Below are 25,820 nucleotides of genomic sequence, written 5' to 3'. Positions count from 1 at the left end.
TATTGTGATAAACTAGTGACTAGTGGAATTATCCGTCTCAAACAACATTTGGCACATCGAAAGGGTCAAGTTGCGCCATGTAGTAGAATACCGAAAGAGATAATGCTTTTAATGCAAGCTAGTCTGGATGAGTCAAGGGTAAACGTGCTGCTGTACAAAAGAAGAAAGATGATATTTTGGATGCAGCTCGACAGGAGGTGTTTGGTCCTGAATATATGGGCGTTCGTGATGAAGATATTATTCATTCTGACGAAGATTCAGATCGAGAAGTAACTATAGTTAGGAGAGAGCTTGCGTCTAGCTCGTGAAGAGGAAGAACGTCGCAGCATGTTTGGCACACATGGATCAGTGCGTGATACAGGGGGGGCAGTGGGAGTGGGAGTGGGACTGGAAGTGCAACTGCTTCTGCAGGTGGGGGTGGGGGGATAGGTTTGGTGGGTTACGACGTGTGTTTGGGAGCCGACGACAGACATCTTCACATGATGCCCCTATACGTTTGGATAAAGAAGTAAATGAGCCTAGAAGACCCTTTATTGATCCAATCCTGTTTAGGAAAGAATCAACCAAACAAAAGAAGATAAAACAAATGTGGAGTAGAACTTCCATTGAGAAATTAGGTAGAGCAGCAGCAAAGTTATTTATACATGCCAACATACCTCCTAACGCAGTCATTTCTCCATATTGGCAGGTGGTAATTGATGCAGCAGCAGAAGCAGGTGAAGGAATAAAAGCTCCCACAGCTAAGGAGATTAGGGAGAAATGGACATATGCAGAGTATGCAGATGTGAAAGCATACGTGGCTACCTTTAAACCTGTATGGCAAGCCAGAGGATGCAAGATCATGTGTGATGGTTGGACTGGCCCAACCAGACGCAGCATGATCAACTTCATGGTGTACTGCCACTTACGAACTATATACCATAACTCAATTGATGCCTCAGAGGCAACAAAAAATTCTACTTATATTAATGGACTAATGGATAAAGTTGTGGACGAGATTGGAGAGGAGAATATAGTGCAGATTGTGACAGATAATGAAGCAACATATGCAGGACATATGTTGATGGATAAGAGAAAACATCTTTTTTGGTCACCATGTGCTGCCCATTGTATTGATCTTATATTGGAAGATATTGGGAAGAAGAAGAATGTTAAGGAAATGGTCGACAGCGCAAGAGAAGTAAAGACGTTTATTTACAACCATAATCAAGTAGTCGCAATAATGAGAAAGTTCACGAAAGGAAGAGAGTTGTTGAGGCTTGCGGCGACTAGATTCGCAACAAACTTTATAGTATTAGAGAGTTTATTCCAGCATGGGGGAGAGTTGAGTGAGATATTCGCTTCCCGAGAATGGCTCAACACAAAACATGGGAAGAAGACATCAGGGACACCGGTTGAAGTTGCGAACACCATACGGGACAACAAATATTGGAAGAAGGTCAAGTCGATCCTAAAGGTGATGGAGCCACTAATGAGGGTACTCCATCTTGTTGAAACCGACGAAGCACCTACCATGGGCTTCCTATACGATGCCATGGATAAGGCAAAGTTGGCAATTCAACGTGATTATAGAAGCTGCGAGTCTTATTGGAGAATGATCGATAGGAGATGGACAAGACAACTCCATCATGATCTTCATGCGGCAGGTTACTATCTAAATCCTAGGTATAGATATGCCCAATCATTTGTTGAGGATGACGAAGTTCGTGTCGGGCTAAAAAATGTGATAAAGAGATTAGAGCCTGACTTAGATATGCAAATAAAGGCATTGAATGAATTAGATACATTTGGAAATCGCCTTGGTAGCTTTGGAGATGCTCTTGCACAGCATGCAGTATCTAGGTTGCAACCAGCCGAATGGTAGATTAATTTCAGAGAGAGTACGAAGGCTCTTCAAAAAATTGCAGTAAAAGTTTTAAGCCAGACAACATCTTCATCTAGCTACAAAAGGAATTGGAGTTGTTTTGCGCTTATTCATTCAAAGAATAGGAATAGATTGCAGACTAGAACATTAGATAGACTTGTCTTCATGCACTACAATATAAAACTAAGAATGCGACGACATTATAGGAGCATTACAGCTGTCGATGACGGAGACTACTGTCCAATAAACTTGGACAATATTTATGATGAGGATGACCCGCTTCTACCTTGGTTGGAAACAAGGGAAAAGCAAATTGAAGAGGATAGTGAAGAATTGGAAATTGATGACCCAAAAATATGTAAAGCGCAACAAGAAAGTCGTGCAGATGTATTGGACCCAGTAAGAGAGGCAGCGTTTATGCCAAGTACGGGTACGACTCAAGATCAATAAAAGAGTACGAGCAGTGGTAGCCTGACCGTGTTAGATGATGGTGACAATAACCCTCCTGCCCCTGGTGCTGGCACTTTTGGTGTTGCTCAGCGCCCTATACAGCCGTCTAGAGATAGCGATGCAGATGAACATCGACAAGGTGGTACACGAGGTTGGACTTATGAGTGTAACGAGTCACGATACAGCCAGCAGGAGGGTACATCTAGTGGTGCACCGGGTCCGGGAGGTCCGGAACATCAGCAGGCTCATGGTCTTGGTTATTATGATGGATATTCTTATAGTCAATTGGATTATGATTATGATGATTATACTGAGCCTGTTCCATCACATTCATGTTGTAGTAGCCCTCCCGATCAATATCCATATGATTATAGATATCCAGATGCAAATCCAAGTTACTCATCACAGCAGACGCACTCTCGATCTCAAGATTCTCAACAGCCTGAGTATGGGCACCAGTATGGCTATTCAACGGGCACTGGTGGATATCCTTACTCGAGGTCAGAGTCGTTGCCTAGTCAGGATCAGTCATCCTCTGGTTTCGTTGATCTAGTATTTCCTTCTGACACTGGATATTATGGATATGCAGCACCTACACTTATTGGACAGCCTTAGCCTGATGGTGACGATGATGATGATGTGGAGATCGAGCAACCACAAAAAAACAGATTTTCATTTTGGTGGTGACTTGTGATTGTGAGTATATATTTGTATTAAGGTAAGTATTTGCAGCAGACAGCTCACAGCAGTATTATTGCAAGAAGCCATGCAGTCATGCACACACTTGACAATGCCGAACTTGTATTTAAAATAGCTCCCCTGACAACCAATCAAGTAATCCTTAATCAAGTTGCAGGGGAGTATATCAGACACTACTAATTTTTTATTTTTTATTAATATTCTTGACTTGAGGATGACAGGTTATAGACAGGAATCACAGTCACATGCACAGGTATGTCCGAGAAATTCCTCAAAAATAATTGCAAACACCTAATGTAAGATATTTTCATATTATATTCATTCTAATATATCTATCATTGATAGTAGATAGTTAGAAAATTAAACATATGAATTTTGTAATCAAATTCAGGTTATCTGGTTCATAAATTCATCAGACAGTCCGATGCAACTTCTCACCAAAGAGTAGATCGTTACACCACCATAAACAAGTTCCAATTTATAAATGAATGCATATTTGGAATGCTTAGAATATTCCGGATTTAATCCATATTTTTTTGGCAAAAAAAAAAAATTTGCACCGTTACGAGCCGTTACGCCCCCGTTCTATATCGGTTTTGGAGGTCACCGTTACGCCAACCGATACCGATACGGGACACCTTGATAGCGACGCATGCTCCCACTCTATATTGAGTTGGTCTGTTGCTCATCTCCCCTTATTTTTATTGAGTTAGCCTATTTGCTACTCTTTTCTTTTATTGAGTTAGCTTATTGCTACTCTTCTCCTTTATTAGGTCGGCCTTGTACTATCTCCCTTGATGGCTTGGGCAGGAGTCTTAAAATTCCAAAACCATCATGGTTCGTCTTATTTCTCTATTGATGCAAGTGATGTGTTATATGCCTCATATATAGTGGTTCATACAATTTATCATGGACATAATGCGCTCTGGTTAGTGACCCTCTTAATCGATGCGTAATTCCATGGATTTTGGGTAGTGGTGCACAAATCAATGTAAGTAATCCGCAATGTGCGTTACATCACTTCTAGGATTGGATGTCGCAAATAGTTGCTTCATGAACAAATCATGTCACGCAATTCATCCGATCTGTGTTTTGTGCTGTCTTGAGGTGTTCAGGTAAATCCACGGTAGCATTGGATACGCTGACGAATCTCCGTAGTATGGGATGCAGGGCGAACCGGGTTTTCCATGAATTATATTCCATATTGTGATGATCACTACGTATGATGGACCGCACACACTTTGCTAGGCATGCATTCATATATATATATATATATATATATATATTATATTGGTTGCGCTACTGATACCACTCGTAGTGGTGGAGTACAAGAGGTATCAGAACTTTCATATTATTCTTATGAATCTCTTGAATTATTGTTAATCTTTAAGGATAACCATCACTATGAGTAGGGCATTGACCCTCTCCAACCATACAGATGATGCAGCTGATGTACAGATTGAAGATAGGGATGATGATCTCCCTCTGGAAGATTATTCTGGATAAAGAATGAGATAGCATTATATTTAGTTTTATTTATTTTTTGTTGCAACTTTGAACAATGTAATGAGCTCCCATTTGAGAGGGCATTAGACAATTAGCTGAATTTTATGTCTTGATGAAAGAATAAGCACAGATGATTTTGTTCTTGTGAATGTGTACCTTCGTGAAGGTAACTGGATGTGATCTAAATGGAAAAAAAAAAAAAATGTGTGATTTTAAAGCATCCAATTATTACTTTATTAACACCCGGTCACACCATCACTCTAAAAATATTTAACCTTAGCATTAAAAGAGAGAGAGAGAGAGAGAGAGAGAGAGAGAGAGAACTTCTCCACCATCCGAAAATGACAAAAATAACAATGGCTCTCATCTTTTGTGTGCAAAGGATAAATTCATGTCTATCTAATATGATTATCCACAAACACAACAATACTAGCACGTGCAACCACAAAAAGTAGCAACCAGTCCTCATACATCATTGTGAGTTAAATACAGTATTGATTGAGAGGTACTTGAAGAGTGATGAAACATCAATTTCCTACTATAGCTAACAATCGGAACAAATTTATGTCTCAATCAACTAGAATCAAGGCATTGATTCATACTTAAAAGCAGATAAAATCTAAGAGTTGAATGGCCTAACTGTTTGTGCCAAATACTTGCAAAAAGTATACTTCTGGAAAATCCTATTGACTTTGAACCTTCTAAGAAGACCCCAAAGTAAAAACGGATCTCCCTTAATCAGCCCGTCGAGAAGAAGAGCCGCCATTCTAAGGTCATTCACCATAAAGACCCAAGGATGAAAAGTCACAGCACAGCTATTATTATGAATTGGACGAGCAATGTAAAGAAGATTCTTCTTGATGTCATCAAGCACAAGGACAATCATTCCCATACAATGTGGTAGATGGTGCGTCTACGAGAGCCCTACTAATTTTTATGAGATAGAAATATCATCACCATTTCCAACCATTACATGATCTGAACCATTATACTAATTTGGAATGATAAAGAGCCCTCTAATGCCATATGGCCAGCACTGCCAAATTCGGGACACCAGTTGAGATCATACTCATTATTGATATAAAGAGCCGCAAAGAACTGTTCCAAAATTTCATCTTGATATCCCTGATTACGTTGTTACTGTCGAGTTCATGCAACATGATCAGGAATGTTGCACATTTAATAGGAGCCAACAAAGTGTCCAAAAAAGGAGGAACACCACAACCTTGACCATTAGGTTTATGTTGTGGAATACAAAAAAAAAAAAAAAAAAAAAAAAAAAAAACGGTTGTCTATGACCATCAAGATGAGACAATTGCCCACAATTATGCCCATGACCATGTTGATTGTTTGGATTGCGAGCAATAAACAAAGATTTCCAAGTCTCATCAGGGGGAAGGTTGTTCTTGGAGAAGGCAAGAACATAATTTTAAAAAGCAAACCAGTTTAACCATATTCAACATAGTAGTGGCAACTACTTCAAATTCAACACCAAGTCCACCAAGGGTGCACAACACTAAATCTTGATCAGAGAAAGTTTGTTGAAGCAGTGCACGATAATTGTTGAGCAATTTGATCTTGAGTATATACTTTAGAAAGGAATGGAGAGATTCCCTTAATCATTCACAACTGCATATATTCTGCTTATAATTGTTGAGCAAAGATACTTCCAAGGGGATCTTAAATGTCTCGTAGTGATGAGACCAACAACGTGAGCCAAAACTATCCCATGAAGTGTGGCATGAAGAATATAAGTTATCGTATTGATTTGTGTGATGCCATTGCGCATAACATGGATTAACGAACAAATTGTTGGATGTGCAGTATTTGGATGCATATTAACAACTAGTAGTGGAGACGGTGACATCAACAAAACTAATGAGATCTTGAGAAAAGAGAATTAAGAAAAGCTAATTTTTTCAAATTAAATAGCCATTGTCATCCAAAGATGAAATTTGTAATATTGATGAAAGGATGAAAAGGAGGATTTAGCAAAGAGGTCCAAGTAAAGGAAGATGTGGGATGAGGATTTGGCAATGTAAAGAAGATGTGGTAGTTGAGGACATGATAAGGGGATTAAGATGATCTAAATTTAGCTGGGTGAGAATAATGGAGCTTGTGGATGAAAACTGGAAAACAAGAGAACGGATCCAACAGGCAACAAGTAAGAAAACAATTCCGCCAAGCAAACAAGAAATGGACTCACCGAATGCTAGTCACCAGTGGTAGAGATGCAATGAATGCAACATCTTCACCTGCAACAATTGAGATAGCAACGATTGGGTTTCAGCATCAACAGAGGTCCATTGTATAACCAACAAAGAGCAAATGTGGTAGTAGTAAGTGGCAATGTGTGTCACAATGGTTGGTGATGGGTGCAAGATCCACCCTTCATGGGTTTCAAAAGGATATGCACATATTGTGGATGTTGGTCGGAAACCATTTTAACGACTGTTGGGGATTCTAATAAGGCACTGGCTTTATTTTTCCAATGTAAGACATTTGATTCCAACTGATAAAGATCGGTGATTGTCCTGATACCAACAACGGTTATGATCTAAAACAGTATCTCAACTCTAGCACTATTAGTATTATGATATTAGACAGCTCACTCCATTCCAATGAGTATCATAATTCAAACCAATCCTGACTTTGGCACTACTAGTTGTATGAAATCATATAGGTCCATTCTAATGAGTACCATGATTTGAATCGTATAATGGTCGGAAATGGTAATGCATTCTCTCCAATATGATTGTTGTCCCTTGGTATCAGAGCAATCTCCAACCTCCATCCCCTAGAATTAGATAGTTATCGCCTCACAAAACAGCCTTCGACCACCATCCGCAACCCGTCCACATCCTTTTGCAATACACAAAGGCTATGTCTTGCACCCATCGTCAGTTATTGAAGCACCCATCGTCAATGACTACTGCTACATTACCAATTGTTGATGCGTTTGCCAACTACTACAATGAATCTCTATCATTACCATCTCACTCACCAAATCTTCGCCGTAGAAATCCAACATCCAATGCCTCATCAAAATCCCTAGAATCACTAGAACAGTCTCCAATCACCATCCACCACCAATGCATATCCTTTTGCAACCCAAAAAGCTCAGACTCCACACCCATTAAGCTATTGCAATATCAATTTCAGTTGTTGGAGCTCTATTATCGATTAATGTTGCCTCTGTCATGTAACAAATCTCTACCAATGCCAAATCTCTACCACTACCACATTTGTTGTCATCTTGATTGCATGTTCTTTGTTGCTGGTAATGAAGATGACCCAGCCATTTTCACATCTCTGCCACCAAATGGTGAGCCACTTTTCAAGTCTACTTTCTTGTTGACATGCCAGATCTATTCTTCTATCAAAAAGTCGTTGTTGTCGCTCATCTCCTACCTTAAATCTGATCTAAACATCAAGCACTATATCCAAATCAGAAGCTATATTCTTCTCATCCATCTAATTTGGATCATCTAAACCCCATCATCGTTTTCTCCACCACATCTTCCACCTTGCCAAATCCTCATTTTACATCTTCCTCTACTTTGACCTCATTGTCAAACCCTTCTTCCCATCCCATTATTAATAATACAAACTTTGTCTCTATTAAACTAGATGGATACAACTACTTAATTTTAAAAAATCGGCTTCTAGTTATCCTCTTTTTTCAAGATCTAATGGTTTTGTTGATTGCACTGTCAAGGCTCCACCAAAAGTTGTTGATGCATGCAAGGAGTTTATAACCAACAACTTAATTGTTAATCCAAATTACGGGCAATGGTATCACACAAATTAATACATAATCATTCTTCTTCATGCCACTTTTCATGAGACCAAGTTGGTTCAAGTAATTGTCATTGCATCTAAGGATGCTTGGGATGCTATTGAACGGGTCTTTGTTGAATGCTCACGTGCAATGTTGTATCGAATACAATTGCAAACAATCAAGAAGGGAAGCTCCCCATTCTTGAGTATCTACTCAAGATCAAATACCTTAACAATTCTCCTACAATGATTCAGTAAGCTATTTCTAATCAAGATTTGGTGTTGCACACCCTTGGTAGACTTAGTGTTGAATATGAGTCATTCGTCAACAACATGCTCAACAGGGGTTAACCGATTCGTTTTTTCCTAATTATGGCCTCGTCTTCTCATCTATGAATGACAAGTCTAATGATTGCACATTCCTCCATTTGATAGGACAAACAGCTTTGTTTACCTCTCGAAATCTAACCATTCAACGTAGTTGTGGGCGTGGCCGCAAATGTCTCATTGTGGTCTACATTAATAATTGAGCGCGCGGAGATTCTCCCTCTTCTGGATGATTTGCTAGCTCTTGTCAAATCTACAACCTTTCTTGTCATTTTTCCCTAACTTATCGCCAATAACATAATCGGCCACATCAAGATGAGATTCTAGAATTTGTCATTCTTCAATTGATAACAAGTATGATTCCAACTAACATCCCGAATATGGCACTATTAGGCATATAACATCAAATAACAAGTATGATTCCAACTGACATCCCGACTCTGGCACTATTAGGCATATAACATCAAATAGCTCACTCTATCATTCCAATAAGTATCATGATCAAATAACATAAACAATGGAAATGGTAATGCTATTCTCATCACGTACATTGGCACCAGTACATAGTCTTTTAATGATGTCATGCTCTCTTACATACACTAGCTACTACATTATCTTTGAATAATGTCCTGTTTGAGCCTGGCATTAAGAAGAATCTTCTTTTTGCTCCTCTAACTCGTAACGCTAATTGCTCCTTTTGCCTTTTGTCCTTGGGGTTTTGTGGTGAAGGACCTTCGAATGGTGACACTTGGAGTATTCACTTATGTGTGATACCAAGAACAAAGGATATAACCCTAGTCAAACACATACATATACTTTATAAACTTTCTACTCATGGTTTGTCTATTAACTGAAGTACATAAAAGAATCCTTGAGCTCTATGTTATAGTCATGGAGAAACTCCATTTCAATACTTGACCGATTGGAGTAACAAATGGACACCCATTGATCAAACATGTAAAGAGACTTGAAGTTAATTGAAACATTCATAATTAAGTAGCCCATCTTAAAGTTGGATTAAAAAGAACAAGAACAAATTTCAACAAAGCTCGATGGTGCAAATGACCAATCTTAATCAAAATCAACAACAAAAGTTATGAGTTATGACAACTCCACCCTCCAAAATTTCCAATCATAAGGAGAAACACATTGTGTTTCTTATTTTCATAAGCAAGACAAATGTATAATGCGCAAGTATTTTCAATGGATCTAAAAGATGAACCCCTATCAACCATACCACACTAAGAAACAGAAGCAAGCAATGATGCATGAAGGAATCCATTTTATAGAAATTGATATGGTTACCGAAAAGCACAAGAAAAATGTCAGATACGAATAGTCAAATAGAGAAGGATTGAGATCTGTAAGGGAAAACAAGTTTCTTCCTACATATGGTATGCCTTTTTTAATTTTAAACAAAATGAAGCTATGTATATAGAAAGCTCTCAGAAAGACCTTTCTAATTCTTGTCGAGCAAGAACAAGGATGGACCAGAATGCACCATGACAACCAGTTGGACTATCGACTTAAGTCTAAGCCTCACGGTTTTGAATTGGACCACTACATGGGTGAAATGGGCAAGTAGGATCATGTGAAACATATGCGTGTCAAGAAGAATCAACATGACACCCTCTTATTTTCACAAAGCAGAAGTCAGTCATATTCACAAATGGAATGGGTAAATGCCCATGAATTATTGCACACAAATTTCACACCAAACGAGACATATTGAAGACGTGCAAGATCTGAACCATGCAACCAATGGGTCGTATCCAACAATTAGGTCAGTTGGAGGATCCTAATTTCTCAATGTGAAGGAAAAAAACAATAGTTTGCACAAAACGTGAAGCGAAGCAGCAATATATTCAGATGCAGAAGTGGGAAAGTCTCCGTTTTAAAATGTAACCAAGCATAAATCACTAGGAAGTGGAAGGAGTCATCTGAATTATACCTTGAAGCAAGAGGGGCAACTGAATGGAAAATTTCTGCAAGGGAAACAAACTAACACTTGCCAATTTTTGGGTATTTGTTTTGATCAAGCTGTTGGGTTAGTCTAATTACCCCCCTCTCTCCCCATGTGTAGTCCAATCATCCCTCCCCTTGTAGTCTGATACCCTGCTTCAGATCTTGCACACAATTTCCAAGTGTTCCCTCCCTCCCTCACTCCCTACCCTGCCTAATCCTCCCTCACTCCTTGTCACTCGTTGGCTCTCTCTGCAAATGCTGAACAGTTCGAAATAAGTCTACCACACTAAAAGGATCAGCAGACCATTCAGAGATGACATAGAAAAACAGACCACTCAACACCACATCAAAATTTAGACATCTCAACAACAACGATCCCAAGTGACATGTGCATCGTGACAATGAATGAACAAATAATCCACTGATTTTTATTTTTTTTTGAAAAGCAACGCAGAAATTCATTAGAAGGGAAAGCAGATACAAAGAGAAAAGAGGGCTGCTAAGATAGCAGACACCCTTAACAAGCAAAAAAGAAAAGATCATCCCTATTCAAATCCTTAACATTAACTGCCCAATCAAGGACCAAAGATTTAGCCCTCTCTCCCACCCTCTTCGCAGAAGAGGAACGATCGTTAAAGCATCTTTCATTTCTTTCCTCCCAAACAGCCCACCAGATGGCAAGAATAGACATGCGCCAGATGATCAATTTGGATTTACCAAGCTTGGACCCATTCCACGCAATCAACAGATTAGCAGCCGAATCCGGCATGCACCAGGACACAGAGAAAATGTGACAGAATTCCATCAAAATGGCCCAGGTAAAGGAACAATGAACCAACAGATGGTTCACGGATTCCGCTTGGTGCATACAGCAAAGGCACCTGTTAACGATCTGCATTCCTCACTTGGCAAGGTTATCTATAGTGAGAATTCTGTTCCGAACCGCTAGCCATCCAAAGCATTTGATCTTTGGTGGAACTTGATATTTCCAGAGAAAAGGGGCCACATCAAAATGGGGTTGAGCCACAGGATAGATAGCAGCATATAGGGATCAGACTGAGAAGACCGCACATTTTTCCAGCAACCATTCGATGCTGTCCTGTAACAAGGGGATAGGCTTAGAAGTAGAGATGAAATCGAGGAGGGATGTGAATTTAGCAGCCTCATGGTCATCAAGATTTCTGAAGCACCTGATGTCCCAAACGAACTGATCGGAAGAAAAATATCCGCAGTTTATGATGAAGATCCCTATAATCCACTGATTCCTCTTCTTTCCAGCACAAAAAAACACATGCTGGGCATTACCATATTCCGCTTCTTAAGATTGTCAACAGTTAGGATTTTACTGGCTGTGGCAATCAAAACGAACACTTGAACCCTAGGACGAATAGGGGCTTTACACACTTGGGCATATGGATAGCACGGAGAACAGGATTCTAAGCTACTACGTAACGGTATTGGCCAAGCTTGTTGACCAATACGATCCAGGCTGTATCGGCCTCTTCTTCTTCTTTTCTTTTGACAGGGGATCTAAAATCATTATTGGTAAAATTCTAAAAATGTGAGGACGGACATCTATATGCTAGTGTAACCGGCCATTCATTGGTAAGAATGTTGTTTGTTGGTCAGCATCAGCTTGGCCTGCTGAAAGTCAACCAAACAATCTCTAATCAAATATGAATTAAGCACAATTTTGTGGATTATGGCCTGTTACATATAAGTATAAAAGAAAAGATGGAAAATGATAATTTTTATAAAAAAAAAACATGGCTTACCCCTTCTTCCAATATTTCCAAAAATAACCACCCGGCTCCGGTTCATCGAGTCCCAGTCAACTCAAATTCTTTTTTTTTTATCCTCAAAATATGATTAGTAAGTCAGCCTTTCACGTGCAAGACTATTCAACATCATTCTCTTGGTTTTATGGAGCGCTTCCCAAGATCGCAACGATTGTTTGGTTGGTGGGTAAAAAGAGGGTACTTAACCATTGATCATCTCCAAAAAAGGGCCAAGATGCTCACAAACGTCTACTCTGTTTATGGAAGATGCCAAGTCGATTAATCATCTCTTTATTCATTGCAAGTTTGCTAGCGAGGTTTGGACCACTTTCTTTGGTCTGTTCAATATGGCATGGATGATGCCAGAATCCATTGAAGGATTCCTTTGGGCTTGGCATGGTAGCGGTGTAGGCGAAGATGGCAAGGCTTTGTGGCATCTTGTTCTTATGGCGTTGCTTTGGGCCATTTGGGGGGAAAAGATTAATTGGTGCTTCCACAACCGTTAGGGTTCAGTAAGCGAGGTTGTTAGGAGAATTAAGATAGATGTAGTGGGTTGGGCGTCCAGCTTAGAATCTGTGGACACTTGTAATTTTCTTCCCCTGGCGGGTTTATAATTCTCCGCGTCCTCCTTTATGGGAGCAGCTTCTTAATAAATTTAAGTTACCTCTTAAAAAATAAATAAATAAATAAAAGCCTAGATCTAGTTTAAAATTAGTTAATAGTGCAGTGGAAAAAGAGAGAAAATTGAAAATAAAAACTTTCGTAATGGGCACTCTATGGGTGTGTATCAGTTTGTAACAATCACATTGGCTCGTATCAACCGATATAACCCGTTTTTCATAACCAACTGGTCAGTCCCGTATCTTGTAGTGGGGGTGGCCATTTCCTTCATGTAATGGCCAATATGGCTGTTGTGTAACCATTTCTAATACCATGCCAGATTCACAAAGTTTGGATAAAATCAATTACACGTCGATCTCTTTTCGATTCTTTCAACAGCAGGATCCTACAAGGAGGCATTTGCATCACCCAATAGGAAGGCCAAGATATTTCGCCAGGAGTAGCGATACATTACGTCCCAAGGCCTCTACAAAAGGATCTACTTCCCCATCCACGACCATACGTCCAAGGACACTATTTCTCATGTTGACCCTTAGGCCAAAAACCACTACGAAACACCACCTTCGATGAACTTCAACTCCTACAGGCCTCAAAGCAGTGTGCCATCTACAAATTGAAGGTGGGAAATCAACACCTCTGGTCTTTCAAACCCAAACCCTCTAACCATGCCTAGTTTGGAAGCATTATCAACATATTCAAACTCTCTCCCATGACTATGACTAAGAGAAAGGACAATGTATCTCCTTGCCGAAGACATCTTAAACAAGAGAAGAAACCCACCAGCGAACCATTTTACCAAAATAGAGAAGGATCACATACTAATGCATTCCCTAACCTAGGACAACCATCTTATAACTTAAAAAACTCCCAATATGAGCCTTTCCACATCCACTTTGCAGAACAGCCCATCTCCCCACTTCTATTTTTGGGTCAATGGATTCATAAGCCACTAGAATGTTGTCTAAGATCTGCCAATTTTTTCCTATAAAAGCCCCCTGAAAAGGAGATGGCTAAGTGACGCAGTCACTACTCCCAAATGTGACATATAACAAGAAATAAAGTGTTAACACAAGCAAGATATGTAAAATACCAACTCCGGTATTGATTTCCCGTCCCAACAGGATCTACCAAAAAGGTTTACACCAAGAAAACCAAGCTGAGAACTTTTTACTAAAATGCAAGAATTACCCAGATCTGTTTTCTCTTTTGCAAGAGTTACATACTTATAAACAGTAAAGATGAATCTAGACACTTTATTCTAGGTACAACAAACCTAGACACAAACTAGATACAACGAATGTAGACAATCTAGATACAATTAATCTAAACACTTTATTGTAAATACAACGAACTCAGACAAAATCTAGATGAAATGAATCTAGATACAACAAATCTAGACACAATCAAGATACAATGAATTTAGACACATTATTATAGAAACAATGAACTTGGACACAATCTAGATTCAATAAATCTAGACACAATCTAGATCCAATGAATCTAGACACTTTATTCTAAAATATCTTTTTTTTCTAAATAATGATCTAATCATGGGTATGTTTGTGGGTCCCCCACTTTGATCATTTAATCTAGCCGTCCAATCTCATATCAAACTCTTTCGAACCTTTTTGCTATTTTCAAAATGATCTAAGAACTTCTTTGCTAATGCCATCACTCGATTTGTCTCATCATCAGTCTCCCCTTTGTGAGAAGAACTCGATCTCGAGTTTGCTTTGTCCTCCTCTAGCACTTCAACAGTCAGTTGCTCTCCCTTGTAGGATGTAAATCATCTACGTTGAAAACATTGGAAGTCTTCACGTAAGCAACTTCACCGTGTAGGCATCATCATTAATCTTCTTTAGAATGCGATAAGGCCCAATCCTCTTTTCTTTAAGCTTGCTATAAGCACCCACGGGGAACCTCTCTCGTCGAAGAAAGACCCACACCTTGTCCCCCTCCTCAAAAATCAACGACCGGCGATTATGATCTACAGCTTCCTTATACTTGACATTTTTAGCTTGCAATTGTGTTCTCACTTCCTCATGCATTGATCAGATGTTCCGAGCCATCTCCTCGACATCCTCGTTCACCTTTCCAGGCTTTTGGATTGGTACAAGGTCCAAAACATTAATTGGATTGGCCCTATACACAATCTCAAAAGGGCTCATCTGAGTAGACCTGTTGCACGAGCTATTGTAAGCGAATTCTGTGTGAGGTAGCATGAGGTTCCATTGTCTTGCACAACGGCCCACCAAGCTACGAAGCAAGTTTCCCAAGCTTTTGTTGACAACTTCAGTCTGTCCATCTGTACGTGGGTGATAGGCAGTACCGAAGCACAAATTTGTTCCCAATCTCCTCCATAACGTGCACCAAAAGTGGCCCACGAATCTGGTGTCTCTGTCGAAAGTAATGGTCTTTGGCATATTATGCAATCGAACAACCTTCCAGAAATAAAGGATGGCCACACATGAAGCATTTGAAGTCTTCTTACAGGGAATGAAGTGTGCCACTTTAGATAACTTGCCAACAACCACAAAAACACTGTCCATACCTCGTTGGGTCCGCGGAAGACCCGACATGAAATCCATGCTGACATCTTCTCATGGTGTCTTAGGAACAAGAAGTGGAGTATAAAGGCCAATATTCTGAATCTGACATTTGGCCACCTGGCAAATATGAGAACGTTCCACGAACCAAGACATCCCAACTCAATCTGAGCCAAAAATAATCTTGTTCCACCAAAGTCAGTCTTGTCGCGACCAAAGTGATCCAACAAAAGCACATGCATGCAACTCCATAATGATCCGCTCATGGAGGGATCAATTTGGGTCACAGTTGTATACCCCTGAATAGAAACTCATCCTGCATAAGATATTTTCCCAATTGTCCCAGTTGCAAATCTGACGAAATCTGTCCAAAGACCGGATCTTCTCGATACATCTAGGGGAATATATTAAACCCAACTACGCGCACCCATAAAGTAGCCAATAATGCCACCTTCCGACCTAATGCATCAATCATCTTATTGTGTGTACGGCACTTGTGCTTCAAAGAGAATCTGAATTCCTACAAATAAGAAATCCACTTCATGTGCATGCGATTCATTTTACATTGCCCATTTATATATTTCAACGCTTCATGATCGGAGTACAAGACGAACTCCCTATTGAATCTGATAATGTCGTCAATGTCGTAGGGCCTAGACAATGGCATAAAACTCGATATCATAAGTCGAATACCGAGTCCTAGCTTCATTGAGCTTCTCACTGAAATATGTAGTAGGCTTTCCATCTTGGCTTAACAATACACCTATGAGGACATGTGATGCATCGGTAACTACTTGAAATACTTTTCCGAATTCTGGTAGTGCCAAACCTGGAACTTTCAACAATTTTTTCTTAATCACATCAAAGCTATGAGCTACTTCCTTTGTCCAAATGAACAAACCCTGCTTAATACAATTCATTATTGGTGCCATGATGGTGTTGAAATTTCTTATGAATTGGCAATAGAAAGATGCCAACCCATGGAAACTCTACACTTCCTACACACTAGAAGGGGTAGGTCATTCTCGGACAGCCATCACCTTCTCATTCTCAATAGTAATTCTAACCGCTGACACCACATAACCCAAGAATATCACCCTATCGGTCACAAAACTACACTTCTTAGTATCGGCATCTATCCGCTCACCCCTTAGAACCTCACACACTTCTCGAAGGTGATGATGTCTATGAGTATGCTCGTCTACATTGTACATCAATATATCATCAAAATAAACTACAACAAACTTGCCAATGAATTGTCTAAACATCTGGTTAATCACCCACATGAAAGTGCTCGGTGCGTTTGACAAACAGAATGGCATGACAAGCCATTCATAAAGCCCTTCGCACGTCTTAAACGTTGTTTTCCATTCATCTCCCGGGCACATTGTGATCTGGTGGTAACCACTTCTTAGATCATCTTAGAGAACACATTTGCACCAATCAACATATCAAGCATATCATCTAACCGTGGAATTGGGAATTTGTATTTTATTGTGATCTTATTGATAGCCTTACTATCCACGCACATTCTCCATGATTTGTCCTTCTTAAGTCTTAAGAGGGCCAGAACAGCAAAAGGACTCATGCTCTCCCTTATGTAACCACGATCCTATAACTCCCTAATCTGCCGATTGAGCTCCTCATGCTCTTTTGGGCTCATTCGGTAGGTTGGTCTATCAAGATCAATATGATGTTGTATGTCTCGAATAGGTGGCAATCCAGCTAGCAAGTCATTAGTAAAATAAAATAAAAATTACAAATTCCCTCATTGTAGGCTTCATTACATCCAGCACTTCTATACCACTCATCGTATCTTTCCCAACCATGACAAAAACTATCCCTCTTCTGTCTCTGCTATAAACTGTGTCATGGAGAGGAAATTCATATCCCTCAATAAGTGGGTTTCGCGGATTCCTTCTTTAGTGGGACCTAATACAACTTTCACATTATCCTTCAAAAAAGTGAAAGTGTTCTTCTAGCTATGATGTACAACATTCCGATCAAATTGCCATGGTATACCCAACAAAATCTAACATGTGTCCATCGGGGCGACGTCACACCACACGTTGTCATGGTACTTTCTTCCAATTGAAAATGAAATACATGCACAGGTTGAAACTGTTATCTCATTACCTTCCTTAAACTAGGAAAGGCAATATGGCGTAAGGTGCTTCTCTATAGGATTTTCAAGCTTTTCGATGACCTCCTGAGCGACAACATTCTCACTGCTACCTCCATCAATGATCATGCGGCAATAAAGTCCATTAACCATGCATCGATTATAGAAGATACTTGTGTGTAGCCAGTCCTCATCCTTCAAAGCCTTAGGTGCTAATAGACTCTTCAAGACTACAAGTGATTGGCCTGAATCGGCATAAATAATGTTGTCTGCATCTTCCACTCCCACTTCCTCATCATAAAGAGGATCATCCAAGTCATCACCATATTCTGCCACATCACCATCATCGTCCGAGTGGGAATTCTTGCAATATGCACCTCCCTTTTTCTACATTCAGATGAAATATGCCCCATGCCTCCACATTTAAAGTAGTGTATAGCACCCTTGTTTTTCCCTTTACATCGATCTCAGTGCCACATCGTCCTACTGGAGTCGTGTGGTTGGTCCTATGTTGAGCTCATTTGACCTTAGTGAGTTGCTCCACACTTCTGGTACCGTTGCCTTCGCCAACCAACCCATTATCCATCCAATAACTCGACGACCCAGCCCTTCTAAAAGTCCTCTTTTGGAACTTTTTGATGGCCAATGCGCGTTGATAAGCCTCCGTAATTGTCCATAATGGATGGACAACTAAAACCTCCTACATCATCGATTTTAACCCATGAAGATAATGTGCCAGCTGCTCTTCATCTTCTCTCACGTCATTCCTTGCAACCAAGTAGTGAAATTATTCCATGTAATCATCAACACTCTGATCTTCTTAACATAGAGATTGAAGTCAATGATATAAGGCTTGCACATAATTTGATGGAAGAAAATACCCTTTCATATAACCCTTCATCTTGTCCCATGAAGTGATCCGATCTTTGCCCATCCGGAGTCTTGATTTTTTCAGTTGTTCCCACCATGCAGATGCACGGCCTTTCAGGTTAATGGTGACCAACTTCACGCATTTATGATCGGCCAACTCTGTATTCAAAAATCTTCTCCACAACATTCAACCAATCCAAAAACTCTTCCGCTTTCATACTACTACTATACTCTAGGATGTTAAATTTAACATCCAATTCTCTTCCTCGCTCCTTTCGAATATACCTCCGCTCTATGATCCAAGGTCTTTTAACTAGCAATCTATCATAAAACTCATTATAAAAGTCTCCTCCCTCCGATTCATCATTAAAATCATCATGATGAAATGACGGTTCCATGCACTCAAGGCGTTGGGTCAAAATCTCCACCTGTCTCCTTAACTCTTGTATTTCCACATCATAGGAGTCGGGCAGATTGGGATTGGCTTCTCCTTCATCACGTCTACCTCTACCTCTCACTCTACAAAGAGGCATAGCGATGAGAGAATCAATTTGAACCTTGTTGGATGAAGATCGGGAAGCTCTGATACCAAATTGACACAGTCACTACTCCCAAATGTGAAATATAAGAAGAAATAAAAGTCAAAACAAGCAAGATACGTAAAATACCACCATACTGGTGTTGATTTCACGTCCCAACAGGCTCTACCAACAAGGTTTACACCAAGAAAACCAAGCTGAGAACTTTTTACTAATATGCAAGAATTACCCGAGTATGTTTTCTCTTTTGTAGGAGTTACATACTTATAAATAGTAAATATGAATCTAGACACTTTATTCTAGATACAACGAACCTAGACACAATCTAAACACAATCTCGATACAATGAATCTAGACACTTTATTGTAGATACACTGAACCTAGACACAATCTAGATACAATGAATCTAGACACTTTATTGTAAATACAACAAACTTAGACAGTCTATATTCAATGAATCTAGACACAATCTAAATACAATGAATCTAGACACTTTATTCTAAAATATCTTTTTTTTCATAATGATCTAATCATGGGTATGTTTGCGGGTCCCCCACTTAGATCATTTAATCTAGCAATCCAATCTCAGATTAGACTCTTTCGAGTTTTTTTGCTATTTTCAAAATGATCCAAGAACTTATGTGCTAATGCCATCACTCAATTTGTCTCTCATCATCGCTAAGCCAAGGGCCTCCATTAATCTCATGGAAAGAGTACTCGCTTATATCTTGTATACTCCTCCAATCAAGCTTATTGGTTCGAAATCCTTAAAACTCGAAGAATCCTCAATCTTACTAATAACAGTAATAGAAGTTGCATTAAGACACTAAAATTGCTCGATCATCAAAATTCCTTCATAAAACACATTAACTTCTGTTATAATCACCTAATATAAAAAGCAATAGAAACCCTATGCGGACGCAAGCCTTTCTTTCTATCTGTGTCCCCCGTCACCTTCCTAATCTCCTCAAAAAACTTTCTTGAACCAAGCTGCTTCCTCCTCAATAATGCATATAAAGGAGAGGCCATCCAACCTTGGCCTCAAGAGATCTTTGGTACAAAGTTGCCTATAGAAGTCAACAATTGCGTCTCTAACCTGAACTGGGTCCTCTATGGTATTGCGACTTGTGAGCATAGATCTTATTAATATGGTTCATTCTTCACCTCCCATTTGCAATCTTATAAAAGAAATGGTGTACTTGACACCTTCCTTCAGCAATGGTGCCCTATGCTTTTGTCTCCAAGTTGCCTCTCCTCCCCGGGTCTTTATTAAGCTGCACAACTTCTTCCCTTCTATCTATATCACTTATCTTTCATAGCTACTCCTCCTTTTTCAACCCATCAGCCCCAAATGTGGATTTGCTCCGGGTCTTCATCTTTTGGAGCCAATACTTGGCCTAACCCTCGACCACTTTCTTGGATTTTAAGTTCCTTTTTTTAAATTGAATATCTAGCCTCTGAAGAGTGTGTGGTGGGATTAAAGTTAAGGACAACCAGTGTTCCAAATATTGCTGCTATATATTGGTGATATTATCGGTATCACGGGTGATACAAATACTAGGGCGAAAAAAAAAAAAAAAAAATTACTTCTATCGACAACAAAATTGGCCGTATCACCAAAATATCACCGATATTATCAACATCTCCAATATATCACTGACCCGCCAGTACAAATATTTACCTTTATCAGTGTTATCGACAATATATTGCCAATACAGGAGATCATTGAATGATTTAAAAATTAAGAAAAATAAATTAAAAAACCATTTGTTTTTAAAAATAATAATTATGTTGTTTCCTAATTATGTATGCATGTACATGTGGATGGATGTAGTGATGGATCGATAATAGATATTGTTATGCATGCATCAATGTATCATATATGCAATGTATGTATGTATGTACATATGTACCCATGGAGGGATGGATGGAAAGATGGATGGATGTATCATGTATGTATGTAGTGGGGACAGAAATGATGACTTCTCTTTTTATATTTAGAGATGATGAGTTCAAGCCGCCTCATTACTTCATCTAGGTTTGAAGCAAAGGTATACTTTTTTTATTATCTTTAGTTTGTGCATGTATTTCTTATGTTTTTTACTTGCATTGTATGGTATTAGAATGATATGAACTCATTGTGGTTATAATCGCACTGGTTTTTTTTTTTTTTTAAACAACACATGGTTTAGGCCCCTATAAAATGAAAACTTATCATGTACAGTTGCCCTGCAATATTTTGATTCCTAAATATGTAAACATGTCTTTTAACATCTCTTGAAGTTTCACTGAGAAATTCCACCTTTTCCCCACTGTTTTTCCCCAATAAGCGATATTTCTCCGAATATCAGTGACATCGATGCATGTTTCCCTATCCCCGATCAACAATACATGTAATGATACCAATACTCTAAAAACTGAGGACAACACATAAATACATCCCAAATAAGACTACAAGCAATCCATCCATTCATGAGGCAAAAGCACAATAGCTCATCTGATGGACTAGGATACAACTCTTTCTAGGGTCTCACAGTCAGTTGAAAAGAGACCGACTTGTTTTTCAAGGATTGCAAAACAAGGTACGTAATAAAGTGAGTACTGGATGCCGAATGGACGAGTAGAATAAAAAAAACAAATACTGAAAGAAAAATTACAAGATTTTTTATTATTCAAAGTTCAAACCATCCTGTTGTTGCTGTTATATCTCATAAAAATATATCGAGTAAAAAGGCTTATTACTAAAGCTAAAAAAACAAAATGAACTCATAAGGAGGATGCAACTCATAGTCATGATATTGTGACATGTCAGCAAAAGTCAAGCAAAATATATAGCCCTGCATTGATTTTATTTTTTTTTTTAAAAAGTATATATGTGGCCTTACAATCAATAACTTGTTAAAACTACCATTTGAGTCTAGAAAGATGGGAGGAATAACTTTACCACCTTATTTTTTCATGAAACATGATGTGACGTCTACAAATGTGTCCAAGGAACTAATTAAAAAGGGGAAAGAAGTATCCAAGTCAAGAGTTAAAAAGTCCTTCACAGACAATCTTTATCCTAGACAATATCCCGAGCGCTTAATATTCATTTACCATAGAAGTATAGGGTTGGCAATGGGCAAGGCTGGCTGGTCGAGCTTCTGGGACATTGCCCTAAACAAGCAGGGACAGACCTGATTTTAGTCCCACAGATCAATATGAACCTGATTTTTAGGCCTTAAAAGGGCCAGGAGCAGCCCAGATGTGACAGTGCTTTTCAGTGGAATGGCCCAAACATGATCATTGGCAGTGTTGTCATGTGCAACCGCATATGTGCAAATCCATATGCAGATTGCATATGCGATCATGGCACATGTGCGATCACTTAAGCATACGCAATCGCATATTGGCCACGGCACATTAATTTATTTTTTTTATTTTTTTTTGCAAAAAAAAATAAAATAAAAAATAAAAAACCTGTCTATAAGAAGGCTTCCAAACCTCCTCCATTTGCAATATTCTCACCCCAAAACTCTCTTGTTGATTTTCTACAATAATATTGTTGAATGTTGATGACTTGATGTTTAATTCATCGTTTATTAGATTTTATCTCTCAAATGTATTTTAAATATGTAAAATTAGTTATCTATTAACTTAGGAAAGTTTCCCTTAGTTTCTTATATTTTTTACATTTTTTTATTTTTCCCTATTTTTCAATTTTTTTTATTTTCGAAAAAAAAAAAAATATGCAATCGCTTATGCGATTGTGTGATTGCATATGCGCATAGGCATATGTGATCACACATGATCGCATATGCAATTCAACAACATTGATCATTGGCCATGAGTCTAGAGCCCTTGTGCCTGCAACAAGCCAGGCTCGGGCCCAAAAGACTGACCTGAATTTCCACGAAATATGTAAATAGACCATGTATGGGCTGAAGCCAACCTGGCTTTCCCTGGACACAGCCGATTGCCACCCATGTTCTTTTTTACACTACTAGAAGTTCAAATTTGCATAACACAGAACAGGAGAAAGGATTTACGTCAGATAATTGGATAATGTTTTGCTGCATCCTGTTGCTATCTTCAGGGCTTCCAGTGCACATGCAGCTGATATAATTGCATTTGTAGAAGCAATAGCTGGAATTATATTCTTCACAACACCCTGTAAAGCGGCAGGAAAAAAAAAGTGTATATTACTAAAGCTGCACAACCAACAGTACAAGGGAATGTGTGATACTAGAAAGGAAATAGATACTAACACATTACGTGCGTGCACCAATACTTTTTGAGTAACTTATGATCCAACAGGTGAAATATAACAACATCATTCACAGTGTATATTCATCTCTGAAATAAGTGTGAATGATGTCAACTAGCAAACTAAATTTATTATCTTATAAGACCATCAATGATTGCTTGACATGTTATTATCTTATAAAATTTTCTTGAAAATAAATTTACCTCATGCCCTAAACAGAAAGAAGTATCCGACTGATATAAAGGGGTAGACTCCTCTATTGGTTGTGCAAAGTAATAATTTGTGGCAACCCATCCACAACATGTGAAGAATGCATTCACAGGAATAGAGATGGATCCAAACCATCAGCCATTGTGGATGAAGTATTGCCAAAAAATTTAAACCAATTAGAGTAGGCATACAAACAGTCAGGTCGACCCACCAACTCATTGGACCCAGCCCGACCCGACAATAAATGTATCTTGATCTGAATTTAAGCCCATTAGAGAAGGAATCGGTCCAAAAGTTTGTCCCAATTACTAAATGGGACAGGTCTGGAAACATTTGAAATCAACCATATCCCACCTGCCTCAGATCAAATTTTGAAATGGATCTGATTCTTACTAATCAAATTTTGAAATGGGTCTGATTCTGACTTACCTAAAATGGTCCCAACTGGAATCTGATCTAGGTCCAGACACCCGGACCTAACTGAGGGCTAATGCTTAAAATTCCAAATATGTTTCCACTTTATTGTATCCTATGTCAAGAGGAGGTTTTCGCATGCATGACTCCATTGATTTAGACTATATTACAACTTTGACTCCTATATTTTGTTCATGGATCTTCTTCTTTTTCTTTTTCTTTTTCTTTTTTTCTTTTTTGTTGTTGTTGTTGTAATCCAAACAGTAAGATTACTAGATCAAAGATATTTTATACCTGAATTCTTTTTTCTTAAAATTCTTCTCAACTTCTATATAAGGTGGTATAAGAGTGTGTACCTTTGCATGGATCGACTAGTCAACCTTTCAGCAGATCAACCCACCCACAAGCATTCTAATCAAAGATTAGTCTGATACACCATTGAATACATGTTAAAAATACAAAAATGATAGATTTTGGTGTTTTACGTTTTTTTTTTTTACCTATTTTCCCAATAAGATTTTTTGGGCCAAAACAATTTTGACTAATACAATCCGATATGCTCTTTTTCATATCATTTTTTGCCCAAGCTGACACAAGTGTGTACATTGGATGGACCAACTAATCGACTTTCAGCAGGTCAAGCCACCCACAAGCATTCTAATCAAAGATTAGTCCGATACACCATTGAATACATGTTAAATATACAAAAAATGATAGATTCTGGTGTTTTAAATTTTATTTTTTTTTCTATTTTCCCAACAAGATTATTTGGGCCAAAACAATTTTGGCTGATACAATCTGACATGCTCCTTTTCATATCATTTTTTGCCCAAGCTAACACGCCCACTAATATCATTATTCAAAACCTTGCTCACAAGTTGAATTTGTAGATTTGTATTTTTACATTGTTTTCTATGGTGTGACCCACTTGATAATTCGGTCAATCTTAATTTTGCAGTGTCACATTAATATAGTGGGGCCTTTTGGACAAATTGGATGTTACACACCCCAGGTAGGCCCCATAACAATAGAGACCATGGCATTATTCATACATGTCGGTGTGCATTCACATGGTAATGGTGCCACCACAACCAAGGGTGGTTCCAGGCTATTGTGGGGCCCACATGGTGTATGCACCTAATTTGCTCTGTCCAAAATGTTGGCCCCCTCCTGTTCACTGTATAACCCAAAAATCAGGCCAATCCAAGACTTACGTGGGCCACACCATAGGGAACAATGTCAAATCATGATTAAAACCTCTAAAATTCATGTCGTGTGGGCCACATAAGTTTTCGAATAGCCTGCTTTTTTGTGTTCCTTCATCCTGGTGGGGCATGTATATTTCTTTTGAAGGATGTGGGGTGCATATGATGAATGGCTTGGATGACATATACACAACACGATGGGCCCCTGTGTGTGCGTGTCCATACTTGCACATGCTCAACAAGAGAAAGATTGTCGTCATCAGCATCATCATCTAAGCCTTATCCCAACTAATTGAGGTCGGCTACATGAATCCTTTTCCGCCATTCCACTATCAAGGGCCATAACTTCGGTTAGATAAGTCATCAAAGCCATTCTCATTATCTCCACCGATCTCTTTTTGGGCCTTCAACTTGTACAAACTCACTCCTAACCTGCACAGTTTTAGGTCTCCATTGAACATGAGCAAGCCATCTAAGTCTATTTTCCCTTGTCTTATTACTGATTGGTTATACTCTTAAGTTCCCTCCAATGCATTCATTTCTAATTTTATCGTTGCTTGTCTTGCCACTCATCCATCTTAACATCCTCATTTCAGCTACACAAATCCTATGAACATGTTTTTCCTTAACTGCCCAGCATTTTGTCCCATAAAGCCCGGCTAGTCTTATAGCTAC

General features: G+C 38.9%; 1 protein-coding gene across 1 annotated transcript in view; it reads right to left on the bottom strand.

Moving 5' to 3' along the window:
* LOC131230824 (NEDD8-activating enzyme E1 catalytic subunit) overlaps positions 1 to 25,820 on the bottom strand; it is a 113,549-nt gene that overhangs the window by 35,827 nt on the left and 51,902 nt on the right. The window contains exon 7 of the mRNA XM_058226831.1: positions 23,099 to 23,220. Coding sequence (XP_058082814.1) covers positions 23,099 to 23,220 — 122 coding nt within the window. The remainder of the gene's footprint in view (positions 1 to 23,098; positions 23,221 to 25,820) is intronic.

Source organism: Magnolia sinica, chromosome 17 (assembly GCF_029962835.1).
Source record: "Magnolia sinica isolate HGM2019 chromosome 17, MsV1, whole genome shotgun sequence".
Lineage (NCBI taxonomy): Eukaryota > Viridiplantae > Streptophyta > Magnoliopsida > Magnoliales > Magnoliaceae > Magnolia > Magnolia sinica.
This window is presented reverse-complemented; position numbering and strand designations above follow the sequence as displayed.